We start from the raw sequence: 14,459 nt of genomic DNA, 5'->3' as shown, positions 1-14,459 counted from the left end.
TTTTAATACCTCAACAGCATACCAGCGCATGCAGCTTCAGTTCAAACACATCATGGTTGTGTCGTGTGTTTGTATGTTGCTCTATGGAGTGCCTGATTATGGTGAGGTGGGATGTCTTACACTATGTCTCATTTTGGAAGTAATTCATCCGTTCTTATTTTCATCCATCTGCAGGAGAGGCTCCAGTTACGATGCACGCACTGTGCTCCTGTGGCTGTGCTCAGTATTTGTTTACTAACATATTGGTCAGTGATGAACAGAAAAAGAAAATATGCATCACCTGTTATGGTACTTTATCAACATTAACTTGCCTGCTAAATTTATTGACAAGTTAGCCTGAAATAAATGATCCAGACACTGTATATCAAGCCGATCAAGAAAAGATATTCCTATAAGTAACTCAGAAAAATATTGCAGGCCTTAACCAGTCCTGCCATTATTAACATATGTCTAGCTCTCGGAGCTGAAAAATAAAATACTAATATAAGGGGTTGGGGATAGATGCATGCAGCATGGAATGTGACAGCATTTAGAAGGCAGTCAGAGTACTTACAGCCTGCAGTCTTGGAAACTTCTAATTCTCAGATGTTACTGAAAGCAGATGAGTCACAGTCTCTTCATTAAAACAAACATCTGACCTGTTCACTCAGAAACCTGAAGTCGACTCTGTGTTTATTGAGGAAGGCTCAGTGCTGTTTGTTGTCTATGTTGTTTGGGTCTCAAGACAATGTTTTTCATTAAAACTGTTAAAACTAATCTGAAAGAAAGAAGAAAAAAAAAAAACAACACAAGTCAGTGCAAAGTATGGAATAACTTTTGTATTTAAATATATACAATTTGTTGGATCCATTAGAAGAAGAAAGTACTGAACAACTAAATAACAAAGAAAAGATCTGACAGCAATCAATGCGTGTTCGTTCTAAGATTTGAGACAATGGCTGTTTCATATTTAACAATGCTAAAAGTTTCAATTATGGACCTCATTATTATTATTATTATTATTATCATCATCTTTGTTTACTCTCTTCCGTCAGTATTCTTTTATGAACCACTAGAAACATCTGAAAAGGCAGCTGTGATCTTCTGTCTCAGCCCCGCCATGGAAATTAAGATGGCCTCCTGTTGAAAGGAGAACAATAAATAATTGAATGATTTTAAAACACACTGGTGAGCAGCTCAGGCAAGACACCAAAGCCCTTTTCGTGAAACACAGTCTCACACAAAAAGACGATACAGTTTTATTTGATAAGTCCTCACCTCTGTGCGAATGGTCCTGCTGCCCTGACCGGGACATGTATTCAGGTAATGGTCAAATAAAACACTGGGGTCAGTCACATCCAGGTTTTGGTCAGCGTCCACACTGGCCTCCAATCCCTGAAGACCTCCAAAAACTACCAGAAGATGTCTAAAAAGCAGAAAGAAGTCAAACAGAATCTAAGAAAGCTGAATTATAATATTCCAATAAAGAGAATGTGAAAAAATACTAACAGATAAGGAGTTATTATTCAAGTATGGTATCCCTTTCTGTCTTAATTGGCTCCAAACCTACTTGAATGGTGACAGCGTGGTTTGGTCCATGCTGCTGCCCCGCTCTGAGGTTCCAATTGTCACATCGTATCCTCCTTTATATGGACTTTCCGTGAAAACAGCACCTGCATACATGAAAACCAACAGCAATGAGGCTGCAGCAGCCGACATAGAGAAGAGTCTGATGCTGGATTAAGCTCATCACTCTCCAAAACATTGCATTGTTCTTTTAGATAGTGGAAAAACCTACTGAGACAAGATGCCAGGCGGACAGTGTAACCCCAGTAGAGACCCCCCTCGGTCCTGGGCACATGAGGAGCCACCACCACACCTTTGTATATTTTGCTCTCTGAGGGTGTTGGACAAAGAAAAGGACACATACATTCGCTGAATGAGCATCATCATGAGCGTAATAAAAATTGCACAACTAGAATGAGAAAACGCTAACGAGATCATAGTCTTATGGACACATGTACCTTGATTCTGCACCTTGTCGAGGTGAACTGTGACTCTTAGTCCAGTCTGCAGCTGCTTATCGATGCGAACCTCCTGCAGGTGGATATAAATATAGTTCAGTCTTGTATAAGGATGTGGCTGCTTCCTACTTCCTGATTTTGAACTTGTCTGGTTTTCTTTGTCACCAATTATAGTACATTTTATTCATATTTGTGTTTGTCTGACATTTAGTAATCTTTGCAAAGACAGGCTCACCTTTCTCATTCCACAGTTGACAAACGAACCTTTTCCCTGTTTCACCGGCCTATCAAGGACAATTCCTTCTCGGTATTCTGACTCCTCATCTATCCTCATGTGGTGAGGACTGTCTAGAGGGTTAAGCAAACCTAGACAGGGGAGGAAAAAAGAGGGAGAACAATCACGCTCATTTTTAAGCCCCATTGTAGTCAGAAAGACTTACCCACAACTCAGTATTCAAATAACTATCCAAAACCAAAATTCACATTGCACAGATTTACAACTGAAGCAATTTCAATGATTGTTTCTTTTTTATATAATAGCGTTTGCATAGATTCTATCAGAGAAGGCAGCGAAGGAGATAAATGGGAGTTCAGTTACGTCTTAAAAAAAAAAAAAAAAGAACATATGCTTGTAAAAGGACAGTCAGATTATTTCAAATTACCTGCATACTGTAAATCTTCATGTTTTGGGAAAAACCACTTGCGCAGGTACCTGATGGAGAAGAATAGATTAAACTCCAATCTAAATTTGACTGATATTGGTGATCATATTATAATGTGTTCGACTTACTGTGGACATTCAAGATACTGAAGTATTCTGGCAAGCTGAATACAGGCGTGCCCTTTCTTCCCGACTCCTTTAAACTCTCCCTCAACACTCCTGTGGAACGAAGCCAAAAAGCAAAAACGTTTGTCTTCTTATCGTCCTAAGAGTATGTTTAACATTTTGCATTCCTATGTGGACTTACTTGACATCTTCCCCTTGTTCATCAAACACAATGATCTCATCAACACAGAACACGACGCAGGCTCGAGCGATCTGTCCAGCCAAGTATGTACGAAGTTCAGCGGACTGAGCGTTGTCCAGGACGGAGCCAGGCAGGGCCACGCTCACCGTGTAGGCCCGACCTAAGAGACAGACGATAGGCTACAGCCTCCTGTTATGTAATCAACCAACACCATCAGACAACCATTTAATTACCTTTTTTCTCCTGGCTTTCTTCAAGTTTCGCTCTCTCTGCATCCTCGTTCTCTTTCTGCTTTTCCAGCTGTTTAATGAGCTTGGCCTCTTTCCTTTTTTTCTTGGACTCCTTTACTGTTAAGGAGGAAGAATCAGTGAAATCAGTAAGTAAATTGGAAGCTACTACACACACACACACACAATATGCAGGTTGATGATCTAAATAAGTAGTTTAGATGCTGAATTCAGACTAAGATCTGTTTTGTACAAGAATTTTTTTACCATGGCAGAAGACATAAGAACTAAAACGGACAACAAAACAAGACGATGCCTAAATGATAAATAAATAAATAAATAAATAAATAAACAAAAATCAGTTTGAACAGTTTAAATTCGTAACTCCTGTTCAGATGATACAGACTGAGCTTGATTAGCCACATTTAGAAATAAGATTGTGTTTTTTTATCTTCATCTTCCTTCCTCATTCACCACATTGATAACAGCAAGATATTGCTGTTAACAACTGAAACACTGAGCACAATGCTAAAACGCATCAGGTTGTTTTAAGGTGGAATGAGGAACACCTGAGCCCATTCTGCCTCTTCAGTCAGTGGCAAATCCACTTTTCCTGATTTTACTGTCATTGAAAAGTCCATTCTATAAAGGAAACCTACTTCCTCATCATCAGAAAGACGAGGCTGCCATCTGACGTCTTTTAAAAAGTCCCAACACTTACCAGACACAGAGCAGCCGATTAATATTCAAAGAAATTCAATAATATATTTAATATTCAATAAAACGAGCCACATTTTTGTGTTTGAAGGACCAACAGCTGGTTTTGCCACATTCATACTCACTGTCAGCTTTTCTCCTCTTCCAGTCGACTTTCTCCTCCAGCTGAAAAAATGAAATAAAACAAAATGAAACTCGTCACATCGTGTAGAACCGACTTCGGGGTTTATTTTGGGGGACTGAGAGCAGACACATCACCTTGGAGGAGAATATTTGGGGTCTTTTCGCTGCAGCACCGGCGGACATTTTTACCAGAACCAACACGTGAAGTTTATTTACTTCCGGGTTGCCATCCACTTTTCAAAATAAATGTCTCTCAGTGCCGCATAAAAAAAAAAAAAAAAGGTAAGACTTTAACATCACTTCAAAGATATGTTTTCCAAAAACCTTTCCTCCCACTGTACTCATTAAAGAGCTTAAAATTTACATTTGTTCAACTTAAAGGAAATTCAAGCTATTTGAATATTAACAGTGCATCATAGTAGGAGAGGTTTGCATGATGATGGTCAGGTTGTTTCAATGATAAGAAATGAGACACTAATTTAATTACATTCCTCAGTTATTGTTGGGCTCTTAGGAGTAAAATCTTCCTTTTGTTTCACACAGACACCCAACGGCTGCGATACACACACTTACTTAGAAGGAAAAATATAGTGGTAAACAGATATATGATTATCATTAAAAGCTTTGTTACGAATATTTTTTATTTGTTAGTATTATAATTTTTCTACATCACAAAGTAGAACAATATTCCCTTCAAAAATAAGTCAACAAAACTTTTCAATAAAATAAAACTTTAAAATATGGAAATATTCAATTTACAATATTTTGCATGCAATCATTGCGAGGAATATTTCATTGACACTGACCATTTTTTGTGTGAGTTTTCACAGCTGTGTTATTTGGACAAACAGAAAGAGGGGATGTTTTCAGACGGACTGAATATAACTCAGTCTAACTGAGGAGGCAGAGCAGGCCGGTGTGAGTAGCTTGGTAAAATCGAGATGGATGGTTTCAGTGTCCCTGACTCCATTTTTTCAAGATGTCCTCTGCTGCTTCCAGGGTGGAGTCCTCCTGTTGAGACAGGAGCAGTCAGGGTGAGTGAGAGGGGCTGACAGGGTGGGACACTGGGAAGGGTCTGGGTCATTCATTTAAATCTAGTGGGCTAAGTTTACCTTGACAAAACAAAATCTGATGTACTTGTCAAACTCCTTGCTGTGCTCTGGACTGTAGAATGCAGAGACTGGGATTGCTGCTAAGCCCTGTAGAGGTAAATAAATAAAAATTAGACAGTAACAAATCACATAACAGACAGTTCTTGTGTTTTGAAATGGATCTATCTTCTGAATGAATTAATGGAATGAAGATTTTATTACATCCTACATCTTTACCTTCTCTTTCACCAGCCATTTAACAAATCTGTAGTCATATGGTTCGTCCTTTGTGCTCTGGTCATTCAGCTCCACCTCTGTGAAAGACAAGAAAGCTGAGCTCAATACAAATTACAGTGCAGAACTGATAAAATGATTTTTGTTTTTTTTTTTCAAATATTTTTATTTCAAGCAATGAATTTCAGATGCTCATTTGCCACTGACTGAGGGAGGAGATATCTGTGGCTATGAAATATCCTCCTTCTGGGACGATGGGCTGAAGACCCACGATCTCCAGACACGAGACCATCTTATTCCTCTTTTGCTGCAGCATCGCAGGCAGCTGCTGGAAGTAGCTCTCTGGAGTCCCAAACAGCTGGTACTCTCTCTCAAAGCCATGAGCCACCGCCTCCTGTTACATGTTGGGGGGGGTTGCCAAAATGAGACCAACAAGAGACGCACAGATGTGACCGAAGTCTAAACTGATGATTGGGATCATATGTAGATTTGATAAAGCACAAGAAAATAAAATAAAGGGTCACAAAAGAGTTAAAACTCTTACGGACACACACACAGTAGCGGAGTAGCTGCAAACTTCAATTCAAAGAAAAAAAGTTCCATCTTTATGGCCACAATAATAAAGATTCCTAAAAAAAATACAGTATTATTGTGGTTACTGGATAACAACAACTGAGAAGTGTTAATGAGTTACCTGAGCAGCTGTTGCACAGTGGTAAACGCTGTTCTGATGGATGGTTTTCAGATGTTTGGTAATGTGTCCAGAGCTGATAGCCCAGCCAACCTGAAAACACAATACAGGTCATCGGATCTAAGAAGGTTACATGACTGTGTTGATCACTGTGTATTACCTTCCAGCCGGTGGCACTGAAACTCTTTCCAGCGCTGCCGATGGTGATGGTTCGCTCCCACATGCCAGGAAGGCTGGCTGCCGACAACACAGCACAAATTCAGAGTATAGCTATGATTTTACACATTCGGCTGGACTCTGGCTTTAATGTATCTCACCTATCTTTACGTGTTTGGCTCCGTCATACGTCAGCCACTCGTACACCTCGTCACTAATGCACAGCAAATCATGTTTGATGCACAGATCAGCGATCATTTGGAGCTCCTCAACCTTGTAGACCTGTAATATCAACATGTATGTTGACAATTTTATACGCAAGAAAGCAGCTTTATGTGTGACGGACTTCTGCTTTCACAGTTTTTATTCTTTACTGTGGAAACTATAAGCACAACAAAGCTGTTATTTAAGCCAACATTACCAAAATTACCAAACCAGATAAGACCCAGTCGTCAAGATCTCACCTTTCCCATTGGATTGTTGGGATTGTTAACAACAATGGCTTTTGTGCGTGGAGTGATTTTACTGGTTAGCTCCTCGGCAGAAAGAATCCAGTCTCCACTTGATAGGACGGCACCACCTTGAACTTTCTGTGTTTAACATAAGAATAGAAAACAATTCCTCATGGAAAATGTACAATTTAAAGTCACTCAATGCAAAGGTGACATTGTCAGAAGATGCTGGAGAGCTCTTGTATGTATACTTTCACACTCACCGGCCTCAGAGGCACATGCACTGACTTTCCTCCAGCCATCATTGTCATCGACTGGTAGCAGTCAAAGAACGGCTCGATAATTATCACCTGAAAGACAAATTTACTCTTTTTTTCCCCAGAAACAAATAAACAGCTCCAGTGGTTAGAAGACATGAAGTAAAATAAATATTTAATTCATCCTTGTGCAAATATCTACTGCGTGTGCTGCTTTTTCATTCTGTATTCGAACTGTAGAACACTTTGACGTGACTGGACTCATTTTCCTACCTCATCTCCTTCATCAACCAGAGACTGAAATGCACAGAAAAGAGCCTGATAAGCTCCAACTGTGACCAAAATGTCTTCAAACGGGTCAATCTCATGTCCCACAATCCTACTGAAGAATTTAGCCAGACTTTGTACAAGACGCGGGTGACCCTGGGGAAGATAAATAACATGATAACATCATGTGGCTCTCATGTTAAACATTAATTTGTCATACAAATCTGCGGTTGTGGCAAATTACACTTACGAAGGCTCGGGTATACTGGTGCATCGAAGTTCCACCGTTCAGAGCTTTACAAAAAGCCTCCTGCATAAATGTAGGAGGGGAGAAATCTGGAAATCCCTGTCCAAGGTTGACAGGTTTGTATTCAGCTACCAGCTGCGTGAATTCAACCCTGTCGGTAGAAAACAGCTGTTAGCACCCTGCATTGCTTCTTCTAGATCTAATCAACCAAAAGTTCGATAATTATCCTTTTTTAAGAAAAAGAAAATCTGATAGGAAGAGTGAAAAATCATGATGAATGTAACACTAACGTACACAGATCTTATAATAATTATTATATGTACGCATAAATGAAAAAGTCTGATAATGTAGAAAAAATGTGTATCTCCATTTCATATCAAATGTTTGAAAATCATATTAAAAACTTTAATATAATAAGACTTCAAGGGTGTTTTTTTAAATTGTAGTAACTCTTTTTTCACCTAAATGTGAAACATGCAAAGGTCACACAATCTGACAGCTGGCTTTGGAAGGACCTATTTTTATGATGTGTTGCACAGTGTCAGGTGGCACTGATGCTGACTGGAAGTACAAATCAGGTACTTTATCATTAGAAAAGTGTGTAACCCTGCCCCCCCCAACCCAATGTCCCAGCAATCAGCAATCAGATCAGGTATTTTGTGAGTGACAGGCGCTCGACTTTAGGTTGGACCCTTTGAACGCAACATTGCAATTGCAGTTATACATGGGAGGTATAACTCGGAGAGTAATGGAGGTAATGGAAAGTCTGGCTTTGGAAGAAGCAAACAGCTTTGAAATCATCACCATGGAGCTCATTTAATCAAACCTTCAGATACATTTTCCACTTACCAAACATTTTTATCGACGCCGTGCGTCCTGCGCGCATTTACTGGCCTCGACATGTTTATCTGTAACCAAAGCGCCGTTTGTCAGCTTAAATCCACATTTTTCAAGTTGTCTTTAAGTAAAATGTAAAGATGCTCTCACTCGATGGACGTTTCTGGTTGAAATATGACGAATTACAGTGAAATTTGTGGCCAGATTCCGGATTGTTCCCATCAGAGGAAGGTCTCATGGACGGAGCGCCGACTGTGCCGGTCCGGACCCGGCAGGGTTGGTCTTATAAATCCGCTGTTGCAGGCGGGAGGACCGGATCAGACACAGCAAGCAGCTGATCAGGTCCTTCCTCCGACCTCCTTCTGTTTTTATTTCTACTTCCTGGCTGATCCGTGATGGGCGGAGCGATATCTGACCGTCATGAACAGCGACTGTGGACTGAAGGAGCTGAAAAGGCCCACTGGCCTGTTTTTGGGTCTCTTTGACTCATTACAGTCTTCTTTATTAGGTTTTTTTTTTTTTTTTTTAATAATCTTTGTGGATATTTTGACTCTTGACTTAGATGATTATTTTTTAGCAGTTTTCTTCATTTTCATTTCTCCTTACAATTAAGCGTTTTTTGTAGTCATTTTGTGTCTTTGTAGTCAGTCTGTCTGTGTTTAGTAGACCTTTGTGTTCATTTGTGTAGTTATTCTCACTGTTGTCTTATCCTTGTCAACATCAACATGTTTCTATCTGTCCATTTTGTGATTTTTTTGTTGGCGTTGTGTTATCCATGAGGCTGGCTTGAGTCTCTTGTGTTTCACATGTTTTCTTTTTTTGCATCTCTTAGTTCCATATTTGTTTGCAGACAGTTTGTGTCTTGCTGGTGGTTGGATTGTCTTTCCAACAAAAGCATTATAATAAATACCTGTAGATATAAGAAAGAGCCAAAGTGGCTGTTTCCTGTCTTTATACTGATGAATTTATCCACAGATTCCCAAAAATGTCATTTTTTTCCCCATCGAACGGCACATCAAATCCTGATAGAGGTTTCCTTTCATGTTCTTCACCAAGAAGAATTATATTTTATTTACCATAACACACATATTACACCTTAACAGAGAGGAAGATCCAGTATGTGCACTTTCATGGCCTTTAATAAATCACTGCTACAAAAGATACAGATTTTTTTTTTTTTTTAGACTGAGTGTGTCTTTATCATTCAACAGCACTCCTACAGCTTAGCTTTTTCCAAGTCCTCAGGCAGAACTCTGCCTTTTTTCCGCGCCTTGTCCTTCTTCTTCTCAGTTTTGACCTGCTTGCGCCTCTGGATGTTCCTCCGTCTCTTGTCCTGCCGCTGCTGCATCTTCTCTATGACGGCCTCGCTGCGCTTGTTCCAGTTCTTCTTCCTCTGAGCTTGCTGCTTCTCCTTCTTCTTCAGCGAGGTGCGCAGCATGTTCTCGTCATCTTTGATTTTGATGCCCTCTGCTTTGTAAAGCAGGTTGGTCCATTTTATCTTCTTCTCCATCTCGTGGGCCTTTCCCTCGTCTTTCTCCTTCAGCTCTTCCAGCTTCGCTTTGCGTGCTTCCACTTGACTGAGCAGCTGCTTGTAGTTCCTCCCCGTCAGTGGCAGTAACTTCCCCTTGATGCCCTGTTCCTTTTTCTTCTTTTTCTGAATTTCATTCTGATAACATTCTTCCACCGTCTCCACCTTGTTGAAGATGATTGCTGTTTTATTTCTTTTGCTTTCTGCAGGGGCTTTCTGTTCTTCCTGTTTTATCTCTGGTGGCTTTTCCTGGGCACTTTTTTCTGCCAGTTGCTTCAACTGAAACTCTTTCCGCTTCTTCTTCTTGCGTTCCCGTTCCAGCTTTCGTTTTGCCCGCTTTGCCTGCACAGCTTCTGATAATACATCCTTTGGGGCTCCCTGATAAATGATGTATGGTTAGTGTCAGGTTACAGAGGTAAAAATTTCCAACAACTGATATTAAGTCATTCAGCTGGTTTGTGTCTTTAAGTTATGTACTTTAATATGTGCCTACCTGGCCTCTGGACTCTTCGATCTTTTCGTGAAGCCTTTGACGTAGAATATCTACTGTGGAGAAGTTGGACTGCACTTTCCCTCCTTTAAAAATAGAGAGAAGAATGAAATGAGACAGCAGGAAGCATGAATCTTTCTTAACAACAGAGAACTCGTGATTCAAGAAGAAAGCTGTGTTGATGTGCTGACATGAGAAAATTTATGTATTTAAGATACAGATTGCACAAGTTTTTGCACCTTTAGGTGTCTTTGTTGTAGATCCATTTATATTCTCAGCTTTGGGGCCACTTGATTTTGCTGTGATGGGGCTTTTCTGTGCTGTGGTGGTCTTCTGTTGGGGTTTAGGCCCTTTTTCACTCACATCCTTCTCTTTAAAATGCTTCTTTTTGCACTTTTTCTTCTTCTTTGGAGGACCAGTGTCAACTTTTCCCTTGAAATGAGCTGCAGGGAGAGAGAGAGAGAGAGAGAGAGAGAGAGAGAGAGAGGAAAAAAAAAAAAAAACAGTACAGACACAGATGTGTTAAAGTCATACATGGTAAATATTGGCATGCAGCTTATTTTAATGATTTCCATGTTTCTGTGTTCAATCAACTGTAAAAAGTTAACAGAGTAGGAACTTTCAAAAGCCTTAGGTCAGAGTGGATCTGATGATTGCTTGTAATACAAAACAACACATGATCATGGTTATCTAGGTTGCTTGTTTCATTTTCTAAGAGGCTAAACCCAATAATACTTGACACGGTGGGCCGCACTTCCTTTTAGAAAGTCATGCAGTGCAGCACTGTATCATTTTCATACAAGCTAGATTGTTTCAAGAATACACACACAAAAAAAAAACTTGATTAATCTTATTATCTTTTTGTTCTAGTCATGTGCAAAAGATAAACTATCCAACTGGATGTCAAAGCTGGAAATTAGTGAATTTAACATCTCATTTTTCAGCCCTAAATCAGATATTTGTGTCAGGAAACTGCGAGGCGCCTCCTGAGGTCAGCTGCAGCACCACAAACACACTTATGCACGTTTTAAAGGCTTTAACACGAACCACTGACACACAATCATCCCATTTGTGTCTCAGTAACAACCCAAAGCGGATCTGATGCAGACTGATTTTACCAAACGGTCTCTTCTTCGGCTCCTGCTTCTGTTGAGAGATCACTTTACTTGCGAGTTTCTGAATGTACGAGTCCCTGGAGGCCAGATCCATGTTAGCAGCTGTCTGCTTCAATCCAGAAGAATATCTGAAAAATGGATGTATACACACGAAACTTTAGCGCATTTTAATTATCAACACACTCGAGCACACACGTGGGTCAGAAGCAGGGGGCGGGGCGTCAGTAACCCGGAAGTGGTGCAACACCAGAAACGGTCCCCCTTCTGCTCGGAAACGCCTGTTATCTAACTTTTTTATTTTTGCCTTCGCAGCCTTTTACCCAAAGCCGGCTGTGTCTTGGTTTTGGAGGCTGCTTTATTCGCGTTTTAACCCCAACATGGCCTCCCTGAAGTCAGTGCTAAGTTATCCCACCAGAGTCTGGTTGAATCTGAGAAAACAGGTGAGTTTCTGTCCACTTTCAGGTGTGGAGAAAGTCATCGTCGTGGCTTTGCATGTTTTTTTTTTCTGACTGTAAGGTTGTTTTGTGTGATTGCAGACTAATGTCATTTACATCAGGAGGACTCTCTTTCCGCCCAGACAGCCTCCATTCAAACGACAAGACGGTAAATAAGAATAATATTGCAGAAGACACAGCACATCAGATTTTTTTTTTTTACACTCGGGTTTTGATAGCACACACAAAAATGCCGAGAAATATGTATTAAAAACTTGAAATCAAAAATTGAGAATTTGTGCTTGAAATGAATAATATTCGAGTATTACCCGAATGTTGTCTATTTAACAAATCAGATCAACTCTTGTGATGTGTGGGAAATGATTTAAAGTTATCATGTAATAAAATGTGACTACATTCCGACATCAATATAAAACCTGTCGATATTTTGTAAAGCATGAACTTTGACTAATAAGTTGTATTTACACATTGTCAATAATGTCAACTCAAATTAAACATGATGGATCCAGTAAAGGTTGAGGATTTTGTGCAGGGGAAGGCGAGAACATGTGAACAATAATAAATCTGTTTTCTCGTATGTGTTGTGGATTTCCAGGCAGGTTCATTAACTTGGGACGACAGTCCAGCTCCACAGCAGTCGGAGCAGAGAAGGGAGAAGATTCTTTCATCAAATGGTTTCTGCTGCTCATCCCTGCGACCACCTTCGGCCTCGGTACATGGCAGGTACAGCTCGTCAGTCATCGTTTTTAATGATGCTCACATAGGTTTGGTTTATTATTATTGTTGTTGGTGTTGACACTTTTGTTTCTGTGAAGGTGAAACGCCGTCAGTGGAAAATGCAGCTGATTAGTGACCTGGAAAAGCTCATCAGTGCAGAACCCATCCCTCTTCCTCTTGAGTGAGTACACCGTAGATACTAGAGCTAGAATAAATAATCCATCAATCCACTGACAGATAATTAAAGAATACAAAATTATGTGGACCAGTGATTCACCCTTAATTTGATTTTCAAGGAAAATATTCTCTGGTTTTTGTGCTCCTGGATGTTTTGAAGATGTTCTCTATTTTTGGATGCTTTATAAACATCTGGCAGATTAATCTGTTATAATCATAATAATTAGTTGCCCCATGTGAGCATGTGTTTTTGTCACACACACCTCTCCTATTTATAAGAGAGACTGAAGCAGATCAGGCATTTTACATGATTCATATGTTGATTGATTGGAAAAAAAAAATCAAGTTGTTTTATTTTACTTGAATCCACTAAATTTGGGTTTATATGAGAATATTTTAGCGCATACTGGAGTAATACATTTTTCTCCCTGGATCTTAGTCCCAATGAGCTGAAAGCACTAGAATACAGGAGGGTGAGAGTGCGTGGGCAGTACGATCACTCACGGGAGCTGTACATTCTGCCCCGCTCACCTGTGGACCCAGAGAAAGAGGCCAGAGAGGCGGGAAGGCTGTCTTCAAGTGGAGAGACCGGAGCTAATGTCATCACCCCATTCCACTGCACCGACCTCGGGTAACAAGCCACATAAAGCAGAACAGGTGTAACCCTGCAGTTGTAAACATTAACCTCACACTGTATTCAGCTGTGACTGATGTCTGTCTGCTTTGTTCACCGGCAGTATCACAATCCTGGTGAACAGAGGATATGTCCCAAAGCAGAAGATAAGGCCAGAGACCAGAGCGAAAGGACAGGTTTGTTTTTCAGATGGATAGTAAGCATGTAAAGACCAACATGCAGAGCACTGAGGACCACAGCTCTTCAGGTTATGATCCCGTAGTCAGGTAAAATATTTATACTGTAGTATAAAATATAAATGTTATGTCCGTGCAGGTGGAAGGTGAGCAGGAAGTGGTCGGGGTAGTCAGGCTCACAGAGACTCGGAAACCTTTCATTCCCAACAATGATCCGGAGAGAAACCGTTGGCATTTCCGTGACCTGGAAGCCATGTCCCAAGTCACTGGAGCTGAGCCCATCTTCATTGACGCCGACTTTGGTAAAGTCGCAGGAACGATATATTCCATGTTTTTATTCGCATGATGCAGGTAAAATATATATATATATATATATATATATATATGAGAGTGGCCAAGTCAACTTTTATAAATGTTGTTTGTTCAGGGAGCACCATTCCCGGTGGACCAATAGGTGGACAAACCAGAGTCACACTCAGGAACGAGCACATGCAGTACATCGTTACATGGTAGGTGCAGAAATGACACCGCTCTAAGTAACATAAATGTTAATGTTAACATAAATGGTAAATGTTACTTTTGTTGAAACCTGTTTTGTTTTCAGGTACGGCTTGTGTGCAGCTACTTCCTACATGTGGTATGCAAAATTCATCAAGAAGATCATGTGATCTAATAGCTGTCAAATCACACTCGGATGCTGTCTGAAATGTACAGCAGTCAATCAGCTCCAGTTTACTGGTAGTATTCCCATATATGTAAATAGCTGTGGATTGTTCCCTTGAAATGTCAGAATAAATTAATATAAATGAAACTTTTGGATCCTTTTTTAATGTGTAACAATAACATCATTCAGTAAAATTGATTGGAATGGCCCAACTCAGACTTAGTCTTTGGGTC

The 14,459-nt window shown here is 40.1% G+C and overlaps 4 protein-coding genes across 4 annotated transcripts; 1 reads left to right on the top strand and 3 right to left on the bottom strand.

Annotated features, from left to right (window-relative positions):
- Nucleotides 1-819: 819 nt before the first annotated feature.
- spout1 (SPOUT domain containing methyltransferase 1) lies at nt 820-4,230 on the bottom strand. The gene is made up of 12 exons (XM_029516275.1): nt 4,174-4,230; nt 4,041-4,080; nt 3,205-3,318; nt 2,972-3,131; nt 2,794-2,883; nt 2,666-2,715; nt 2,239-2,369; nt 2,004-2,076; nt 1,778-1,876; nt 1,550-1,652; nt 1,258-1,405; nt 820-1,119 (listed from the first exon to the last, which is right to left on the bottom strand). Exons 1-12 carry the CDS (start codon nt 4,219-4,221, stop codon nt 1,042-1,044), a joined length of 1,134 nt encoding a protein of 377 aa, XP_029372135.1. The 5' UTR covers nt 4,222-4,230; the 3' UTR covers nt 820-1,041.
- Nucleotides 4,231-4,340: 110 nt separating this feature from the next.
- Nucleotides 4,341-8,617, bottom strand: kyat1 (kynurenine aminotransferase 1). The gene is made up of 13 exons (XM_029515292.1): nt 8,421-8,617; nt 8,283-8,341; nt 7,437-7,584; nt 7,193-7,342; nt 6,926-7,012; nt 6,675-6,800; nt 6,372-6,492; nt 6,215-6,291; nt 6,058-6,147; nt 5,571-5,757; nt 5,367-5,443; nt 5,151-5,237; nt 4,341-5,049 (listed from the first exon to the last, which is right to left on the bottom strand). The coding sequence occupies exons 1-13, from the start codon at nt 8,490-8,492 to the stop codon at nt 4,990-4,992; spliced, it is 1,341 nt and encodes a 446-aa protein (XP_029371152.1). The 5' UTR covers nt 8,493-8,617; the 3' UTR covers nt 4,341-4,989.
- A 774-nt stretch (nt 8,618-9,391) lies between these two features.
- Nucleotides 9,392-11,620, bottom strand: surf6 (surfeit 6). The gene is made up of 4 exons (XM_029515293.1): nt 11,407-11,620; nt 10,528-10,731; nt 10,292-10,374; nt 9,392-10,176 (listed from the first exon to the last, which is right to left on the bottom strand). Exons 1-4 carry the CDS (start codon nt 11,495-11,497, stop codon nt 9,487-9,489), a joined length of 1,068 nt encoding a protein of 355 aa, XP_029371153.1. The 5' UTR covers nt 11,498-11,620; the 3' UTR covers nt 9,392-9,486.
- On the top strand, nt 11,620-14,407 carry surf1 (SURF1 cytochrome c oxidase assembly factor). The gene is made up of 9 exons (XM_029515294.1): nt 11,620-11,843; nt 11,940-12,006; nt 12,454-12,581; nt 12,674-12,756; nt 13,192-13,383; nt 13,490-13,562; nt 13,702-13,864; nt 13,990-14,071; nt 14,167-14,407. The coding sequence occupies exons 1-9, from the start codon at nt 11,781-11,783 to the stop codon at nt 14,228-14,230; spliced, it is 915 nt and encodes a 304-aa protein (XP_029371154.1). The 5' UTR covers nt 11,620-11,780; the 3' UTR covers nt 14,231-14,407.
- The last annotated feature ends 52 nt before the right edge of the window (nt 14,408-14,459 follow it).

Source organism: Echeneis naucrates, chromosome 12 (genome assembly GCF_900963305.1).
Source record: "Echeneis naucrates chromosome 12, fEcheNa1.1, whole genome shotgun sequence".
Taxonomy (NCBI): Eukaryota; Metazoa; Chordata; class Actinopteri; order Carangiformes; family Echeneidae; genus Echeneis; species Echeneis naucrates.
Note: the sequence above shows the minus strand (reverse complement) of the source record. Positions and strands in the feature narration are given on the sequence as shown.